Source organism: Chanodichthys erythropterus, chromosome 8 (assembly GCF_024489055.1).
Source record: "Chanodichthys erythropterus isolate Z2021 chromosome 8, ASM2448905v1, whole genome shotgun sequence".
Classification (NCBI taxonomy): domain Eukaryota; kingdom Metazoa; phylum Chordata; class Actinopteri; order Cypriniformes; family Xenocyprididae; genus Chanodichthys; species Chanodichthys erythropterus.
The window spans coordinates 3,428,414-3,442,276 of record NC_090228.1 but is presented as its reverse complement, the minus strand read 5'-3'; the positions used below and the strand labels follow the sequence as shown (position 1 = coordinate 3,442,276).

Here is a 13,863-nt window from a genome sequence, read left to right as displayed (position 1 = left end):
TTTTTTTATTTTTTTTTTTTTATGAAAAGTATAAATGTAGGCACTGAGACACTGGGCATGTAAACTCCACTGTAGAAAAGGTCACAAAAGGTCCATCAGAGTTCACAAGATGTCCTTGCATTATGAAATCATGAATCATCAGGTTTTGTATATAAACCTGATTCCTAAAAAGTTGGGACACTGTACAAATTGTGAATAAAAAAGGAATGCAATAATTTACTAATGTCATAAACTTATATTTTATTCAGAATAGAATATAGATAACATATCAAATGTTAAAAGTGAGACATTTTGAAATGTCATGCCAAATATTGGCTCATTCTGGATTTCATGAGAGCTACACATTCCAAAAAATTGGGACAGGTAGCAATAAGAGGCCGGAAAAGTTAAATGTACATATAAGGAGCAGCTGGAGGACCAATAGGTCAATTGGCAACATGATTGGGTATAAAAAGAGCCTCTCAGAGTGGCAGTGTCTCTCAGAAGTCAAGATGGGCAGAGGATTACCAATTTCCCCAATGCTGCGGCGAAAAATAGTGGAGCAATATAATATCATCCAAAGATTCAGAGAATCTGGAACAATCTCTGTGCTTAAGGGTCAAGGCCGGAAAACCATACTGGATGCCCGTGATCTTCGGGCCCTTAGAAGGCACTGCATCACATACAGGAATGCTACTGTAATGGAAATCACAACATGGGCTCAGGAATACTTCCAGAAAACATTGTCGGTGAACACAATCCACCGTGCCATTCGCCGTTGCCGGCTAAAACTCTATAAGTCAAAAAAGAAGCCATATCTAAACATGATCCAGAAGCGCAGGCGTTTTCTCTGGGATAAAGGCTCATTTAAAATGGACTATGGCAAAGTGGAAAACTGTTCTGTGGTCAGACATATCAATATTTGAAGTTCTTTTTGGAAAACTGGGACGCCATGTCATCCGGACTAAAGAGGACAAGGACAACCCAAGTTGTTATCAGCGCTCAGTTCAGAAGCCTGCATCTCTGATGGTATGGGGTTGCATGAGTGCATGTGGCATGGACAGCTTACACATCTGGAAAGGCACCATCAATGCTGAAAGGTATATCCAAGTTCTAGAACAACATATGCTCCCATCCAGATGTCGTCTCTTTCAGGGAAGACCTTTCATTTTCCAGCATGACAATGCCAGACCACATACTGCATCAATTACAATATCATGGCTGCGTAGAAGAAGGATCCAGGTACTGAAATGGCCAGCCTGCAGTCCAGATCTTTCACCCATAGAAAACATTTGCCGCATCATAAAGAGGAAGATGCGACAAAGAAGACCTAAGACAGTTGAGCAACTAGAAGCCTGTATTAGACAAGAATGGGACAACATTCCTATTCCTAAACTTGAGCAACTTGTCTCCTCAGTCCCCAGACGTTTGCAGACTGTTATAAAAAGAAGAGGGTAAACATGGCCTTGTCCCAACTTTTTTGAGATGTGCTGATGCCATGAAATTTAAAATCAACTTATTTTTCACTTAAAATGATAAATTTTTTCAGTTTAAACATCTGATATGTCATCTATGTTGTATTCTGAATAAAATATTGAAATTTGAAACTTCCACATCATTGCATTCTGTTTTTATTCACAATTTGTACAGTGTCCCAACTTTTTTGGAATCGGGTTTGTAAATTACGTATTGTAATTAATTGTCCATTAATTTTTTCCATTGGTTGTGACACAGAGTGGCATGATTTTAGTGCCATCATCAATAAAATACAACTAATCTTGGCTTCTCTTTCTTTTTTGCTCATTCACTTCACTACTTCAGGCAATTGCTTTTTTCTTTTCTGATGTAGAGTTGTATTTCACATTTATAACACCTGAAGGGAACAAGAGGGCCATCAGTGTAGATGAACTCATGCCAGAGAGCCAGAAGGCTTGTTTGCTACATAAAAGCAGCTGGGAATTCATCGGGAAGGTCTGTTTTACTTGTGTAACTGTTAAATGTAGCGGTTTGCAGGTTTTGCTTTCCGATGGGTGCGTGTGTGGGGGGTGTTTTAGCCACAAATAAAGGTGTGAGATTGTGGGAGTTTGAAAACAGCTTTTGAAGCGGAGGCAGAGAAAGAAAACAAAAAAACATGGCATTCACCCACCTTTTCCAATCTCCAGGGAATCCAACAGCAGCTTTATTGTGCACAAAGTTCCTGTATGTGTTTTCCTATACCGCATATGCAGCCTATCTCCTGCATGCACCCTGTTAAACTGAAGGTTCTGAGGCATTGTAGGGCTTTTTACAGCCTTGTGAGGCTCCAAGAGAAGTGCCCGCCATGAAAAACCTTTCACGGGGCATTTTAAATGCCGGGTGTTTCTTTCATCTACAGCTGATGGCTCTCTGAGCACCCGATGACAGTCTGTCAGTCATTCTGGGTGGTCTGAATTTCAAGGTGTCCCTTTCTACTGAGAGTCATTGAGCTTTTACTTTAAGGCCGGGTTTTTTCGGTGTGTTCTGCAACGTTGACTCTAGGTCGAAAGCTGTCTGGGTTTTTTGGGCCGATTCCGCATGTTGAATCGCTGTTGGGCAACTGGCGAAAGAGAGAACTCTGATTGGCTGCCAAGTTTAGGGAACGAGTCAGTGCATGAAAATAAAAGCAAAAGTGATGAAAGTGAGCAAAGAAGATGGTACAGACAAAAGGCTATTATCATTTTACATCATCTCACCTGATCATTCGAAAGCATGAATATTTTCATAATAACATGAGCTGACTGGAATGAAGAAAGTGATCAGCATGACTGATATTCAAAATGGCAAGCATGTGCTGCTTTGTTTACAGTTTGTATATCTGCAGTCCTAGTTTCAGTTTCCCTTTTTGAATTACGAAAATAGACTTGATACCTGCTGAAATGGACAGATATTTACTTGCACGCAGACGCAGAATGTTAATTGACAGTCGCCTTTAGTCCTTTTTGTGTGTTCAGGCACAGACCTTTGTCCAATATGCAGCTAACAACACAGTTGGCTTTCGTTGCCCCTAGTTCTTTGACGTCGGCTTAGTGTGTCCCGGGCTTTAGACACAATTGGCCCTATTTTAACAACCTAAGTGCATGGTCTAAAGCGCATGGTGCAGGTGCACTTATGTCTGAATCCACTTTTGCTAGTTTAACAATGGGAAAAATGGTCGCCGCATGGTCCAACATGGTTGTACCTAGTCTCAGAGTCTCATCTTCCATTCTCATTAAAAGCTAGGTACGCTTGCACCATGGCGTATTACTATTTACATGGTGGAATTTGCAAGCGGAAAGACGAGAGAGGAAACATATCTGCTAGCAGACCATCTACGGGACAAGCCGGCACAATAATTATCTTTTACATTGTAATCTTTTTATTTCTAATATTTGGCATGTTTGTGTGCTGCTGCGCGTCCCTGTGTGTGTAACAAGAAGAGTATACACGCGTTGTGCACCCGCCTATAAGTGCATATTACTAACGTGCCCTTTCAATAAATAAAAATAAATTAATAAATACCAAGCCATTGACTTAAGACCACGTTTTTGTTGGTCGATGGTGCAGTCATTTTCAGTTGCCTCAAAATAGCAACACGCCAACAATGCGCCTGAAACTAGGCTGAGGGCCCAATGTGAGAGTTTGTAAGCTTAAGATTCTAAAGCACTAAATTTAAATATCGACACATATGATGTAGCACTATTTATTTATTCTATTATCGTCATCATCCTGAAAAGATGGATGTCATTTTTTTTTACATAATCAAAAACATCACAACACCAATACAAGAGAAGTGGTCAAATTTCGCAACACCACCCTCACTCTGGAATCAAACTTTTTTCCTCCTCTCCTTTGTTTTTCAACAAGGAAATCAAAAAGGTCTATGGGAGAGTGGGAGAAGTTGTTTCCATGGAAACACCCCCACCTGCCCCCCCCCCCCATTCCTGCAGACCTCAATCTTCTGACCGAAAATCTCGATTTCCAAGAGGTGATTAGAAGCCGCTCAACTCATCTCCCCTGAAACTGTTTACTGAGTGAAAACGGGAGGAATACTAACAGAGAGAGAAAGTGACAGTATATTTGGAGACAGACCTTTTCTCTTTCTCACAAACATAAAATGCATCCTAATACTAATGCAATGGAAAGCATTAGTATGCAGTAGTATGCTATGTTGTTGTCGCATGATCTCATTACATTTAAATGAGCAAGTGGTGCGCATTTATCTTGAAATTGCATAATTGTAATCCAATTTTGTCAGTTCAGCCAGACGCCATGTAAAGAAAGAGATGTTTAAAATTAAGTTTGATATTGCTGCTGGTTCATTGGTCATGTTAAGAGATGCAATATTCCATGTAGTGTATTTTGTCTACTTTGTATATGTGTGCTACATTGTGAAAATTACAGCTATATAATCAAAGCTAAACCCCTTTAGTCATGACCATATTAACAAAGTGAGTGCATTAAAGTTTTTATAAATCTATAAAAGTTATACCTAAATTATAAAACTATTAAGGATACAAATTTTCACTAAAAATTTGCATGCTGCACACAATATACAAAGTAGTGTGCCATTTCAAATACAGCCCATGTCACAATTCTGCATCACATATTCTAAAATGTACGCCCCATATTAGCTTTGCTGGCTATGGTTTTAAGGAAATGCATCGCTAGAGGCCAGTTCTAATTCACTGCATTATATGCTCTCTTTGAAATCCATCTGTGAAATCTTACCACCCCTTCGTAAACTGCTCTGATCTCACAGTTTAGCCCTTCATTTAGCAGAAAATAGCACCTTAATTACCAGCTGTAATTAGCCAAATTCTCCACTGAAGGAATGGAGAGGCACGGATGTCGGGGATACCAAAGGGGAAACGCATTGCATATGCCTTTGCAAACACTGTTCTTGTCACTCAGCGTGCGCCAACACACACTAGTTCACAAAGTCACCCAGAACCAAATGGAGAATGTAGATAAAATTATCCCATCACTGTCTGGCTGAAAATGTGTGATGGATATATGTGTGTGCATGTGTGTGTGCATGTGTGTATGCGTGTAGGGTAGATAACCTTGTCACAGAGGGGCCAGCCACCTGCAGACACCAATTAGGATGTCATTTACTGCTAATGTGCCAGCAGCAAGTGAACCAGCAGGGGCTATGCAGGCAGGTCAGCCACAGGGAAGGGCAACACACACAAAAATCCTTTGTAATAAATCACTACATATCAAGGACAAACTCTTCACATATGGGACACGCACAGTATCAATACACAACTCCCCAAAGTGCTGAAATTTAATTGCACACCTATTCTAGCAAAAACATAAGAAAATTAATGCCAAGGTAGGTATGAAATTAAATAATCCATCTCACCTTGATGATTTCATCAATAAAGCACACATGAGTCACTGGGTCTCTCTTTTTGGTTAGAACCTTCTGCAGGTGCTGCACCTGTTCAGGAACATAGTAGAAACTTTAGACAGTATATTCAATGAGCCCTTTCACGCATCATCTAATATTAACACACTAGCTTTAAAAAATATATAAGGAAATATATATTATCAATTCCTTTTTTGATTCCAATAAGATAAAATATCATTCACATTTATTCTAAGTCTTATTGCAAAACTTTTTATTGTAGCTGCATACTATGAACAACAAAAAAACAACAGGCTAAAGAACACTTACACAAGGAACTTTTGCCTATGGTTTAAAAATAAACAGCCTAATAATTATAAATTTCAAGCATTACTAAAGACAACTAAACACTCAGTAATTTAAAAAGAACAAATAAACAAATTAGCAATTGCACAAATAAATACAACTGAACAAAGATACTATTGAAATAAACAGCTTTAAGATTTTCAAGTATTCAGGTACTGTAATAACTAATAAAATGTAAAATAACACTGAAGTTTATGAATAAAATATAGGCTATATTACAACTATAGTTACAAAAGTTATTCAGTCAAGAAAAGCGAGTGAATTTTCTCTTTGTCTTTTGCGGTTTGATTAATGATATTATAGAGACGGCAGCGGGAATATTAGGTGGCTTACACTTTAAGAGCTGCATGGATCCAATATGCTGTTACACGTGCGTTTTCTTTGTCAACTGTTCACGTTCACTTAAGATATAAAGACTGTTTTTGAGAATATTTTGACATTCTTGAGTGTACTTTTCCGCTTAAGTACAAAAAGATGTTTAGTATCGCAAAGTATACAATATGAGAGACGGCTTTCTGTGCGCTCCTTTTGGATCACATTAAAATCACTTTTTCTGTGCACGCGCTTTCTTTGCAGAGCACAGAAAACAAGATTTTAATATCATGCACTTTGTATTTAATACAAAATTTGACCATTTAATTTGTGCATTTGTTTTTCCAACAATAAATTCCAAAAGAAGCTGTTGGTGTTGGACTGGAACAGTATATATGAGTGTAGAAGAGCAGCAATCTCCCACTCAGGCATCCTCTGCTCATTCTACCATTAGAAGGAGTTGCAAAAAGTTTTTTTTTTTAGTGCATAAATCAAGCTTAATATTTCATGCCTTTACAAGTGAACACCAGGCAAAATGGATGGGGACATCTGTGAACTACTGGTGTTTTGCCTAATGACATTAATAGCATTTCATAATTGTAACGTCTGTGTAAGTTTGATACCTGACCACACGCGGCACAAATCTGGTCCATTAGTTTCTCTAAATTCGTCCACAGAGCAGCTCGAAATGCAGCCGTATTCCCTGGAGTGGGCATGATGGCTCTGCCAGGGGCACCTAAATATAGCAGACACAAAATGCATGCACTAAAATACAATGCAACTTCATCAAGCACTCTAAAACATAGCCACAAATGCACTAAACTAACAAACCTCTGGTGTTGGTAGGTTGAGTGAGGACTTTAATGTCCAGGGCATTAACAACGTTCTCCTGCACAGATGTCCTGTATCCATCTACCACACTTCTTATGGTCTCTCTCAGATTGCCGAGGTTATAAAAGACTTGTAGGGCTGTCCCCACCTGAGATGGATTCTGTGGGATAAACAAGGAAAAACATCAAAAATTATCCTAACAAAGAAGAACATTTACATGGTATGAGCTACAATATGCAAGATGAGTTTTACATAAATGGTTTAATCTTGTGCAATACTGTGGCCTTAACAGTTTCCAATGTCCAACGGTTTTGAACAAGCTGTCTCATATTGATGTGGGAAGTGGGTCACTGACACAAAGAAATCAAAATGCATTAAAATATGCCTGACCTCCTAAAATCACATCTCAGTTCCAAGTCAAATTTACACCTGAGACTAGTTGTCTCACATGAGGGGATCATAGACTGTGTGCATCACTTGCTGCGAGAGCCACCGATTGACGTCATTGCGCTCAACACTAGAGCACATGTAAGAAAAGTAGGTCATATTCAAATTCTTCAAATTCAACTGTCTCAGCTTAGCTGTGACTACAGGACATTGGCTTTTAAAGTGCAAAACAGGAAGCTCTCCAATGCTCCATTTAAAGCAGCTTCCAGCAGACGGTCCTGATCTCTGATCCTGCCTTTAATTTAATCTCCTAGGATGAAAGCGGCAAGCATTACAACCAATTCAAGACCCCGTCCAACTTCAATCTAATCCCAGTGGATCAAAGATGATCAGGCCCATTCGCCTTCCCAAACGGTACACGAAAAACTGCAGGTGAATGGATATGCTTGATAACAAATGTGTTTAACAAAAACAAAATACAAAAAAAAAAAATGCAGATAAGAGGAAGCGATAATCCAGTAAATCTACCCTTTTTCTCTATGTGCTTGACTAATGCTGTACAGATTGAGAGTAATAGGCCAGAGTGGTGGGATAAAGCCATCAGTGGTGGCTAAGTACTTGGTGGCAATCAGCGTTTTCAAGCTGTAATCACGCAAATGATGCACATTTCTTCCTTCACTCTCTCTTCAAACCTACTTGAAGGCTAAAACTGAGGCCAGGGCTGCTACAGCTCCTCTGAGATCTTAGAGTTTCCTCCCGTCCAGGATTTTGCAAGAGAAATGTGCTCAATTCTGAAAGAGACTCGACTCTAATATGAAACACAGTTTTTTAAAGAGCTAATTAGATTGAAACACCCAGGTCTTACGCACTACAACATTAAAAACCCAAGTGAGTCTCTGACTATGGTAAGTATAAGAGGAAACAGTAGTCCCTTGTGACCTCATTACAGGTGTCAAGCAAATGGCCATTCCAATTTCTGATACACTGGTGGCTGCATTGTTTTTGTAGCTACTTAAGATCTTAGGAAGTAAGACTGAAGGAGAAACACTGTCCTCAGAACCATTTGTGCTTATTTCAGTTTACTTGCTACAGGGTCACAAAGACACTAAAACACATTTTTAAGACATTGCACAACATGACGATTGCTTGTGCGAGTATGAGAGCATTAAGACAAACGTTATAATACAGTCTGATTAAAACTGCAAACAATTTGTGGCATATTAATGGTTGTGTTTTCTGAAAAATACAGGAGGTATAACCGTTTTATCGATACTGCTTAGCTGTAGTTGAAACATTCACACCAAGCCAAAATTGGCTGTTGTCCAGCAGGATAAAGGATGTGCTGTCACTTATGCAACAGTTGAGTGTAGTTGTCAAAGAACAGATGTGAATCACAGACAAAGGAAAACAGAGGACTGAGAGAGACCTAATTGCTTGCGGCAGGTTCACTCGCAGCATGTAATGCGCTAGCCCTCATTTACCCTGAACTGCGGAAGGATAATGGTTTAGCAGGGACATGCACAGTCACCGTGGAGATGGATTTGATCAGCTCAGTGCAAGCCGGTGACCCAGGATGGCTAGCTGCCAACTGCTGTGAATGAGGTGTTTTCACATTACTCACATCCAGGCAAGCACTACGCTTTTGTTCCCAGAATTAACACTTTGATGGAACAGGTGGCCAACGATCGCTTCTGTACCGGCACATGGGAGAAAAGCATATTTGGTCTGATGCTTTTAAGCTCAAACTCTAGAAGAGACCAATTTCTGAGTGGGAAAATAGACAGCCATCGTTGGGAGGGTGAAATGTAACTAAAAATACTCCCCGTTTCTACGTTGATTAGATTGCATGTTGTAGGCTATTGTTGCAAAGTGTGGGAAATCTTATACAGTGCATTCGGTTGGTTCTGTGCCAGTCTCACTGCATCCCCTGTTCAGCAGATGTGAAATTCATTCTGTCCAAGGGATCGCATGAGCTTGTGTAGGGTGTAGCGCACTTTCTTGATATGTTTCTTGGGAGAATTACATTTCACAATGGAATGAATATGTTTATATCAGATAATCCCTCACAAATGGTGAAGGTCGGAAAAGGTCTTGCCATCTTCACAGCAAGACGTTGCATGCTCATCTGTACGACATTGCAGATTCAAAAATATTCTTACATAATTGCAAAAAAAAACAGGTGGCATGCTTGGCGAACATCACTGTTTCTGAATCCTACAGATCATCTGAACAAGGAGGTCTGAGATGTGCCAATGTTATTTCTGCCATCTTGAGATTGAGGCGTGTTTCTCCAGGGGAATGTAGGAGACAAAACACATCTTAGTAATTGCTGTATTGGCTATTTGATGGCAGTGGTAATAGGAGTAACAACTAGCTGATGTATCAGTGTTTTATCAAGTGGAAGAAACTGGTTCAAGTGAGTGCTAAGGAGGGGATGTGGTAGATCATCCTTGGGCCACTATCTCAATTATACCTGCCTCCAATATATATCCTACCCGGCCCTGTAATAACTATGCCACACTGTTGGTATTACCTCGATTATGCTGTGTGGGGGCTCGATTACATTCTCTACTGCTTGGTCGAATTCAATTCAGTCAACCCTCATTCTGCTTCAAGTAGATGTCCTTTTCTAGAGAAACCACAAAGGGAAAAATACACACCCCAAAGAGGGATCTGGCAACTATATCAAGTATGCCACGTCAACAGGAACACAGTGAGAGTTTGCCCATCACACAGGGATGCAGTGCCTTACAAGAAAAACAACACTGTAATTTCCAGCCAATTGCTTCCTTTCATAAAAACACCTGGTCACCACGACAGTGTCATTAGCTTCTGGCTGTGTTTGTTTTGTCACCATATGGAAGACTCAGTCCAGATATTTGTCAAACCAACCAAAAGCTGATAAGTCGATGACACCAGGGGTCTTTTCCCACATACAGAGCCCAGATCATCTCTACTATGCAGCATCTTAATATTGGATTAAATATTATATATACACACACAAAAAAAACTAAAAATAAATAACTGGAAATTTTCAAAGACAAAAATCATATTAGATGAAAAACGACCTTAAAGGTGCAGCATGTACTATTGAATGTTAGTGGCTGAAATGGGTACTGCAGTCCAGAATCAAAATATTGGAGAGTTGTTTCCCCCACCCCCTCCTCTTCAGACTCGCCGCTCACGCGGGTTGCCAGAATGAGGGCACGCAACAGCAGTGAGTGCATTTGACAATGGAAAGCGAGGAGACTTACACACTGTAAGCTGATGAGTTGATTTATTCACGTTTTAATATGCTCCCGTTCATAGAGATTTTTAGATGGATGCCGAGGGTTTATAGGTCAGGTAGCATCTGTGATTTCTGACCCAGTTGTTTGCTTGCAGACCAAAACAAAAACAGACATTCTGACACGGAATGAACATTTCAAAGTAAAATAACAGGCTGTAGCATTGTTTTACAGAGAAACGAGTATGTGAACTTAGCATGTTTACTAAATATTTCCAAATTATGGCTTTTTTATGCTTTAATATGGTCAAAAAAATTACGAAGCGCCTTACTGATGCATGCGCTATTGTTTTCACTAAAAGTTTAATACAATTTACTAAAAAACTGCATAGCAAAATTGACCCAGCTCATTTGAGAATTACACAAGTTATATGGACAATACAGGGACACTTTATTTTCCATTTGGTATAGTCATTCCCACTCCAAAATTAACAGCAAACATGGCCGATGCTAGCCCACTGGAACATGCAGAGTTCATTTGCTCACACTTAGTGAAGTGTCATGGCCATGCGAGAGCACTGGTGAAGAACAGAGAGAGGGTGAAAGTGAGACTTTGAGTGTGAGGAAAAAGTGAAAAGATGATGGATTACTTAGACATCATTTATGTGCCGTGTTTCCACAGCAACCCAAAAACAAACATGCCGAAGACCGATTAAAGCCTTTTAAGATGCACTTGGCAAATGTCAGAGCAATGCCAAGCCAGGAAGAAATGAACTCAATTTGGGAGAGAACTGATGATTATGGAAAGGAGAAAGGTGAAAGGCAAGGTGTGCTCAGCATAACTAATGAGATTTTCATTAGTCTTCATAACTAATGAAACATTTTCAGCGAAAAAAAACCCAACTTTGATTTGGAATGACATTAGAAGGAAATTAACTTCTTTTATAGTGTGTCATTTTTTATGTCAGAGTATAACAAATATCTTTCATTGGTGATTTTCAGTGATTTTACAAATACATGTGCTATTAACTTTTCAATGCTGAATCAAAGAGTGCAATTTCACCTACCAAAAAAAATTGACCACATGCATAACTACAAATAAAAATCACCATCAACACCATACGTCTATTCAGTCTTGCAAAAGTAGAAAACAGGTTTCTGTTCAGATTAAAACACAACAAATCTTAGTGAAAATCTTAGCATACTCATATATCATGGTAAACAATATCATAGGGATAGTGTTTCATTTCAAAAATGAAAATTTGATGTTTATCTGCTTACCCCCAGGGCATCCAAGATGTAGGTGACTTTGTTTCTTCAGTAAAACACAAATGATGATTTTTAACTCCAACCGTTGCCGTCTGTCAGACGTTGGGAACTCAATCTATAAGTCAAAAAAACACGCACAGACAAATCCAATTTAAACCCTGCTGCTTGTGACGACAGATTGATGTCCTAAGACATGAAACGATTGGTTTGTGTGAGAAACCAAATAGTATTTATATAATTTTTTACCTCTAAAACACCACTATGTCCAACTGCCCTCCACATCCGGTGTGTGAGGTCAAAAAACGAGTTCTGATGACGGAAGTGATGTCTCGCGCTTTCCTTCAATGAGTGCGAGACATCATTTCCGCTGTCAGAGCACGTTCAGACCTCACTAACCGGATGTGGAGGGCAGTTGGACATAGTGATGTTTTAGAGGTAAAAAAAAAAAAAAAGATAAAAATACTGTTTGGTTTCCCGCACAAACCGATCGTTTCGTGTCTTAGGACATCAATGTGTCGTCATGAGCCGCAGGGTTTAATTTGGATTTGTCTGTGCGTTCTTTTGTTTTTTTGACTCTTATAGATGGAGTTCCCATTGACACGCATTATACGGCTGACAGACGGCAACGGTTGGAGTTAAAAATCATCATTTGTGTTCTACTGAATAAACAAAGTCAACTACATCTTGGATGCCCTGGGGGTAAGCAGATAAACATCACATTTTCATTTTTGGGTGAACTATCCCTTTAACTTAAACCATACAAACAGCATGCTTGCTTGTTAATATTAGCAGGATACCAAAGCGAGGTCTCATGGTGTATAAATATGAACCAATGATAATCAATCAATAACATGCATACATCAAAATATCATGGTGTAACAACTACTAATCAAAAGCCTCCCAATGACACTCAACTATAAATAAACGTCTGCTTCTTCGTGGTTTTTAACCTTTGCGTGACTATTTAATTGTGAAGAACAGACATCAGGAGAAGGGGTGATAAAAAGCATGTGCATATGGTCTCCATGGTAACAGTAATTTGTCAGGTGGGTGCCTGGCAGTAACGTGTTACTGATGGGTAATGGGCGAGAGTAGCCGACGTGCGAGAACGAGGAGTGCTAATCAGCACACATGGGAGCCGGTCGCTAGCAGGTCTCTGATCTGTAACAGTGTACCAGTACTCTTACAAAATATCATACACAACCCTGTTGGAAAACAAATCTTAATCCAGTCTAAAGTGGTTTCTTGGTCTTAGCTGGATTAGCAGGTTGGCCTTCTGGTCTCCTAAGCATCAGTCTCAATGAAATGGAAGTAGCGACAGATCTTTTTGAAATTAAAAAATGCAGTGTGGGGACTTAGTCGCATCGGTTGTTGAGTTGTGGGTGTGGCTGATGGAATGTGAGATTGCAGGGGCGGAGTTTAAGCACACAAGTATAGCATAAGTTTGTCATTTTTACCACAAGATTCAGTTATGACATTCTGATTTAAAATTACGAGGTCAAAGAATTAAAAAAAAAATAAAAAATAAACATGCACAGATAAGTTGTTCTGTTGTTGAGGTGTTTTATTCAGCAGTAAAATTCAGTTCACACAAATCTTGCCCAGTATATCACTTACGGTAAACATACTGTAAATATTTTATGATCACTCTAAAGCCTGCTGACAGAACAAAGGCAGCCATATTGGCAGAACAGGCCACACCTGCTGAGTGCTTGTCAGCTATCTGAGCAACCCAGCATATCTATTTTCCATCTTCATGATGGTCTTTAGAGAGCAGACAGAGACAGAATGTGAGACATTGACAGAGATGTAATGTTTGAAGTGAGTGAGAAGGCAAAGGAAAGGTAGGTACAAAGATTCAGGAAAAAAGGGTGGCAAAAGAAAAAGACAGAAAAAAAGATTTAAGGAGCTCACAAAGGCAATGATTTCACTCCTTAGCAGCTTCAACTCCAGAGAGACATTGCTTTTGATGTAAAGGTTACTCAAACACATAACTCAAAAAATGGATGAACTGCGAATATCAAGAGGGTGAATGCGTAACCTTATCAGTGACCACTGACCAGCATAGTTGAGCCCACTGGACCACGTGAAACGAGTGAAGATTTGAATAGAATGCAACAATGACACCCACGTTTTTAGAGACCTT

The 13,863-nt window shown here is 39.5% G+C and overlaps 1 protein-coding gene across 1 annotated transcript in view; it reads right to left on the bottom strand.

Moving 5' to 3' along the window:
• The window catches only part of cog5 (component of oligomeric golgi complex 5), a 76,623-nt gene that overhangs the window by 26,445 nt on the left and 36,315 nt on the right, over positions 1 to 13,863 (bottom strand). The window contains exons 8-10 of the mRNA XM_067391458.1: positions 6,836 to 6,995; positions 6,628 to 6,740; positions 5,342 to 5,419 (exon numbers count right to left, since the gene is read on the bottom strand). Of these exons, the coding sequence (XP_067247559.1) occupies positions 5,342 to 5,419; positions 6,628 to 6,740; positions 6,836 to 6,995 (351 nt within the window). The remainder of the gene's footprint in view (positions 1 to 5,341; positions 5,420 to 6,627; positions 6,741 to 6,835; positions 6,996 to 13,863) is intronic.